The sequence below is a fragment of the Neophocaena asiaeorientalis genome, unplaced genomic scaffold (genome assembly GCF_003031525.2).
Source record: "Neophocaena asiaeorientalis asiaeorientalis breed wild unplaced genomic scaffold, Neophocaena_asiaeorientalis_V1.1 scaffold476, whole genome shotgun sequence".
In the NCBI taxonomy this organism is placed as follows: domain Eukaryota; kingdom Metazoa; phylum Chordata; class Mammalia; order Artiodactyla; family Phocoenidae; genus Neophocaena; species Neophocaena asiaeorientalis.
Window position 1 is genome coordinate 6,932,209 of NW_020172178.1, and position 5,945 is coordinate 6,938,153.

Here is a 5,945-nt window from a genome sequence, read left to right on the forward strand (position 1 = left end):
GGAGCATTCTCAGCTACTTGGCTTCTCGGGCCTCTCTCAGTCTCTCTTGGAGCCCCTCCCCTTGTCTCGGGCCTCAGGCCCCTGTGCTGTCAGTGTTGGGGTGGGGGAGGGAGCCCCCCCAGGTGAGGTCACCCCATCAGTGTCCTGGACGGTCGCAGGGATGCCTGAGGCTGCGAAACCGGTGAGTACTGGCACGGCGGGCCCTTCTGTAGCGGCACCATCCAGGTGAGAGCCAGAGCTCAGGGTCAGACAGTCGGTGTCGAGGGCGCTGGACCAGACGGGGGCGCGGGTGCAGCTTGGCAGGGAGGGGGGGTGGGGGAGGCCCCCCAGCACCCCACGAGGCGTGGGAGGTCGGGGTCGGGCCCGGGGGCGCGGGGGCGCCGCTGGTGGAGGTAGATGTCAGTAGAGCAGCCGAGGTCAGTGTCCCAGGGTGGCCCAAGGTGGCCACTCGTCGCTCCAGGTGGGGGGTCCCTGGCGTCTGCTTGCTTGGCTGCGTCTGCCCTGCTGGTTCTTCACCCGGCCTTGGGTCACGGGGTCATCTCCTGCTCATCACTGCTCTCTCCCCTCGTTGATCTCACGCCCAGTTGCAGGCCTGGGACCTGGAGAATTAAGACGGAGTTGGGTAGCCCTGAGCCGACTCTGGGTCTCTGATGGTTGGACGGCCCACTGGGTAGCCTGTTGGCACGGATACTGTTGCTGGTCGATGAGTCAATTGTTTGCCCTTCTCAAGTGTTTCCCCCTTGGGTCAGGAGCGGCAGGAAGGGGGCCCGGGGTCCGAGCGAAGCCGGCTGAGGCACGGGGAGGCTGGAGGGAGGATCTGTGGGGCGGCGGGGCGGAGGAGAGGAGGCGTTTTCAGTCGAGGTCCGCGTCCTGCTCTTCCCCGGGCAGCTCCTCCAGCGTTGCTCCTTCCCCGGGGGGGCTCACCCCGACGAGGGTGGATGTAGACTGGGTGTAGACGGCGGTCAGGAAGTGGGTCAGGGCCCTGGCTGCCAGCTGCCTGTTGATCGCGATGGAACCCCGTTGGGCGCTGCGGAGGTAGAGCAGGCGGTGGACATCGGTGTCGCTGGGGAGGTGCTGGCGGGGCCCGAGGGCGCCCGAGGCGTTGGGGCTCAGGCTCTCCTGCACGTCGTTCTCCTGCTCGTCCTGCGAGGTGTCTTGCAGGCCGTCATGCAGGCCACACTGACGGTAACGTTGCAGGTCGTCTTGCAGGGCTTCTCGCAAGACGACATCCTCATCGTCGACGACGTGCAGCTCCAGGTAGCGGTTCGGGTGCGGGTGGGGGTGGGTCCCCTCACGGGGGGCGACTCTGACGGCGAAGAGCTCGCACAGCATCTGCCAGGACTCGGGCGTGAGTCGCAGGCCCAGCAGAGCGTCGCGCCGCCGCTGGCCAGGGCCCAGGAACAGCTCGGCCGGTTCCTCGGCTGGGATGGCGTTGGCGCCCGTGAGCGGGGGCATCTGGGTGAACAGCTGGGCGACGGCGGGGGCGATGCCGCTGCCAGCGATGAGGGACGGGTCCAGCAGCAGGCACAGAGAGCGCCGCGGCGGCGGCCAGGCCGTGTCCGAGGTGGGTGCGGGCGGCAGGGCGAGGGGCGTCCTGAACCTCAGCAGCACGAGGAGGGCGGCCACGGCCAGGAGGTTCTTCCAGAACAGGAGGCCTCGGAAGAAGTGCAGAATGACTGCCCTGATCTGGGCCATGCTGAAATGGGCAAGGAAGCTGTTGAGTATTTGGTCTGCTGGTATCAGAGCCAGGAGCTCCTGCCGGAGGCGCTGCCCATGCGGCCCGTCCTGATGAAGGGTATCTTCATTCTCCTCTTCGTCCCCCGGTTCTGGGGACTGAGCCCTGGGGGACCCTCCCGTAGCAAAAAGCATCCCTGGCCGAGTGGCAGCACGCTGCTGGAAGGCTCTTCTCTGGAGGCGTTTCCGCGTGGGCGGCGGGGGCCGGCCACCCTTTTGTTCTGGCCGCTCCATGACGTCAAAGTGGAAGTGGGAGAAGAAGAAGACCCAATGCCCGGGGAGAAGTACGGTGAGCCTGTCATTATTCAGAGAGGCCAGATCCTCTGTGTTGAGAAGGATCATGATAGGCTCCTCGGTGTTCTCCAGGTAGCGACACCACACCACGAAGGCAGCCCGTACTGGAAGGGTCTTCATCTCCGCCGGCGAGGCCTCCACCTCGATCGGGGAGATGTTTCGAGAATAGAAAGCGCAGCAGACTCGCTTGCCGGTTTGGTCGTCGACTTGGATCAGGGAGGCGTGCAGGGCCGTCTTGGTGACGCCCGTTTCCAAGTAGAACGGGTTCTGGGGCTTGGGGTGGTGGAGGAGGGGCGCCTTGCGGAAAGCCCACTTCAGGCCCTCGAAGGCCTCCTGTTCCTCGTGCCCCCAGTAGAAGGGCCGGTCGCTCAGTAGCTGCCGCACCAGGGGCTCCGTGATGACGGCGAAGCGCTCCACGAAGTGCCGGTACGGGAAGGCGAATTCGATGAGGTTTCGCAGGGACTTCTTAGAGCCGGGGATGGGGTACCCTGTGATGGTGGTCACGATGCTCTCGCTGAGTTTCACCCCTTTGGGGGTCATGACGAATCCCAGGAATTCGGCCGTGTGTCGGTGGAACTGGCTCCTGTCCAGGGAGCAGTAGACGTGGTGGTAGCGGAAGCGGGCCAGCACCTGGCGGACGTGGTGCAGGTGCTCCTCCTGGCTCATTGAGTAGACCAGGACGTGCTGCCCGTATGAGAGGACAAAGAAACCGAGCATGTCCTTTAGGATAAAGTGAATCACGCCCTGAGGGATGATAGGGTCTGCGCAGATCAGGAAGGGCCGGTAGCTCGTCATCTCTTGAAGCTCCAAACCGAACGCTGCTTTCCACACATCTTCCGTTTGGTGTATGTTCATGCTTTCCTCCACGATGGTGCCGCGCAGCTCCAGCTTTGTGAACCACGTGGCTCCGTGTAACTGGTCAAACAGTTCTGGAATCATCTGTACGTAGTCGTGTGTGCTGGTCAGCATGTCCTGCGGGTCCCAGTATTCCTCCCGCCTGGCCCTTTCTCGCATCCTGGCTCCCACAGGTTCCCACGGCGCGGTGGAGGGACACTCGCGATAGGTCTCGCTGTGATCACTGTCTCCAGCCTGCTGAAGCTCAGAGGGCTCTGATTCAGAAAGATCATCGGATCCGTCTGAGCTTGGCTGGTCGGAAGTCTCCTCATCTGCTTCCTTTGGGTTAAACACGTCGGCCAGGTCGGAGTACAGGGGCGGCAGTCCGGGCAGCAAGCTTATGGCATGTCTTTCCAGAGCGATGCATGGTGGGGGCGGGCGGAAGCAGTTCTTCAGGCAGTAGGGAGAGTGGAAGGTGCAGCGGCCTTTGACCCAGTCGACCTCTGGGGCGTGGACTCGGAGCCAGTCGATGCCTAGTATCACGGAGAAGTTGGGAGACGGAATGATGTCGAATTGCAGGGACTCGTGGTGGCTCTGGTGGATGCACACCAGGGGTCCGGTGTAGAGCCAGACGGGCTCGTGGCCGACCGGCGAGCCGTCCGCGGACGGGACCGACCGCGGGCAGGGCTTCTCGTAGAGCTCGACGTGGTGTTCTTGGGCGAACCTCTCATCCATGAAGTTGCCGCCCACCCCCGAGTCGACCAGGGCCTGAACCGCCACGCTGTGGTAGGGGTTCACCCTCACCATGAGCAGCAGGAACAGGTGGTCGCGGTTGATGGCGGGGTGGGCCTCGCAGGGCAGCCAGCTGCTCACCACCCACCTCTCCGGGGCAGGCGAGTCCATCCAGGTCAGGTTCCGCGGGCGGGCCTCCGGGGGCAGCCTGAGCATCGCCCTTCTCTCTGCCAGCTTCTCTTCTATCTGCAGGACCAGCAGGATCAGACTGTCCAGCGAATCCGGCTGAGGGACACGGAACAGATAGTGCCTGATCTCCTCCTTGAGCCCCTGGCACAGGTGGGCCTGCAGGACTTCGTCTGGCCAGCCCAGGGTGGGCACCAGGCCCTGGAACTCATGGATGTATTCGATGGCGGCGCGATCCCCCTGCCTGAGGTTGAACATGGCCTCTTCCGCCACCCGCAGGGCCTGGCGGTACTGGAACGTATCGGACATGGCCTCCAGGAAGGCCGGGAAGTCGTCAATCAGGGGGCTTTCTCTCTCCACCAGATCTTTGGCCCACTCCAAGGCCAGGCCCGAGAGGTGGCCGATGACGTAGCCCACCCGCAGGCGGTCGTCGTGGAGCGTTCTGGGGCAGCTCTGTAAGATCAGCTGGCAGAGGACGATGAACTCGTGGTACTCTCTGCGATCGCCCGAGAATCTGCCCGGGACCGGCAGCTGGCCGGCGCTGATCCCTTTCGCCAAGATCTCTTCCGCCTCCCTCTGCTGCTCTCTGAGGTCCTGCACCCGGAAGTACAGAGAGATGATGGACCTCACCATGCCCGTGATTTCTGCGGTCACGCTGTCCGCCGGCTCCTCGGGGTGCGCCTCTTTCCACCCAGCCAGGTCAGTGTAGTCGTCTTGCTCTTCCTGGGCTCCCCGTGGGTTGACTGATGCCTCTTCCGTTCTGCCAGGTGCCCCACCAAAGGGACCCCCCACTTCCAGATGTGAACCATTGCGTGACTCCTCCAGGTCTTGGAGTAGGTCATTGGGTGGATCCTTTATTTCCCTATGTGGGCCACTGGATGGCTCCTCCATGTCTTGGAGGAGATCAATGGGCAGCTCTTCCATTTCCCGGGCCAGGCCACTGGCCAGCCCTGCCGCCGCTGCCGCCGCCTCCACTCTGCTCCCTGGTGTCTCCACGGTGGTGTTGGATGAGCCCTCGGAGGACTCCATTTGTTTTGATGATGGATTCTTACGCTCCATCATCGTCTCAAATGAGTCTTCAGAGGGTTCTATCATTTCGTCGGATGGGAAGGAGTGTTCTCTGAAGACTGGTAAGGTTGTGACGTGTCCGGTCAGTGACTGGGATGGCAGAGGTCAGAACCTGGGGGTGGGGAGGGGGTGCAAGGAAAGGCAGTGGTTTAGGGTCTCACGAGGTCAGGGTCTCCAGGACAAATCAGATGCCCAACTTGGCAGAGCAGAGAGAAGCTGGGGAAAGGCTCCCTGGGTCCAACTTGGGGCATCCCATGGAGAGAAAAATCTGCAAACCCCTGACCTTCCCGCCTACTCTCCCAGGCTTACTCTGCCCGTCTGGCCTGACTACTCCCCCGTGGCTGTAAGAAATTCACAGCCCATAAATTCTGTGGAGTTGATGGGCCCGGAGTGGCCGCCGTGGCAGGCAGGCACCTGGCAGGGTGCATTAGCTGCTTCATTTCAACCCTGGCACACAGGCCTGGTCAGCCTCCCTTCCCTTCCTTGGGCACCAGAGAGTCACAGAGGTCACATCTCAGTGCCGTCCAAAGCCGCCCCTGGCAGGCTGGGCCTCCTCGCTTCTGAGGTGTGGATCTCCAGCAGAGATGCCTACTGTTTAACAAGTCCAGGGCAAGAGGAGAACATGGGCACTTGGCTGCTATCCCGTCGGTTGGCTCAGACGCCCAAAATAGCTCTTCTTTCCTCTCAGAGGTTCGAAGCAGACATCGGGGGCAGGAAGAAGTAGTGATCTGTGTGTGGCACACACACCTACTGTGTGCCAGAGACTTGTGCATTTGTGACTTGATTCTGACTCGGAGTTTTTGCTGATTTCCTGTCTTTCACCAACTTCCAGTGCAGCATTCTCCCTAGCTCTGAGCTGTCGAGGAGACCTGCAAATCATTTGCCCACCCCTCCTAAAACCTGCACTCTCCCGAGATTGCCCTCGCTGTCTGTGGGGGCTCAGGAACGTCAAACATTTGGCCTCCGTTCCGCTTGCGCAAAAATCTTCGTATGCCCCTGCAATCTCTTTGCTCTAGCAGATGCCCCTTCTCCGTTGCTGGTTGGTTTCCCCGCCAGCATCAGGGTATATCTAGTAGAGCTGGGATGTTCAGTAAGGG

At 62.1% G+C, this 5,945-nt stretch overlaps 1 protein-coding gene across 1 annotated transcript; it reads right to left on the reverse strand.

Annotated features, from left to right (window-relative positions):
- Positions 1-852: 852 nt before the first annotated feature.
- RTL1 (retrotransposon Gag like 1) lies at positions 853-4,875 on the reverse strand. The gene has a single exon (XM_024758007.1). The coding sequence runs from the start codon at positions 4,873-4,875 to the stop codon at positions 853-855; it is 4,023 nt and encodes a 1,340-aa protein (XP_024613775.1).
- Between the last annotated feature and the right edge of the window lie 1,070 nt (positions 4,876-5,945).

Coding starts and splice junctions, on each gene's coding strand:
- RTL1 (XM_024758007.1), bottom strand. CDS start 4,875: ATGATAGAACCCTCTGAAGACTCATTTGAGACGATGATGGAGCGTAAG.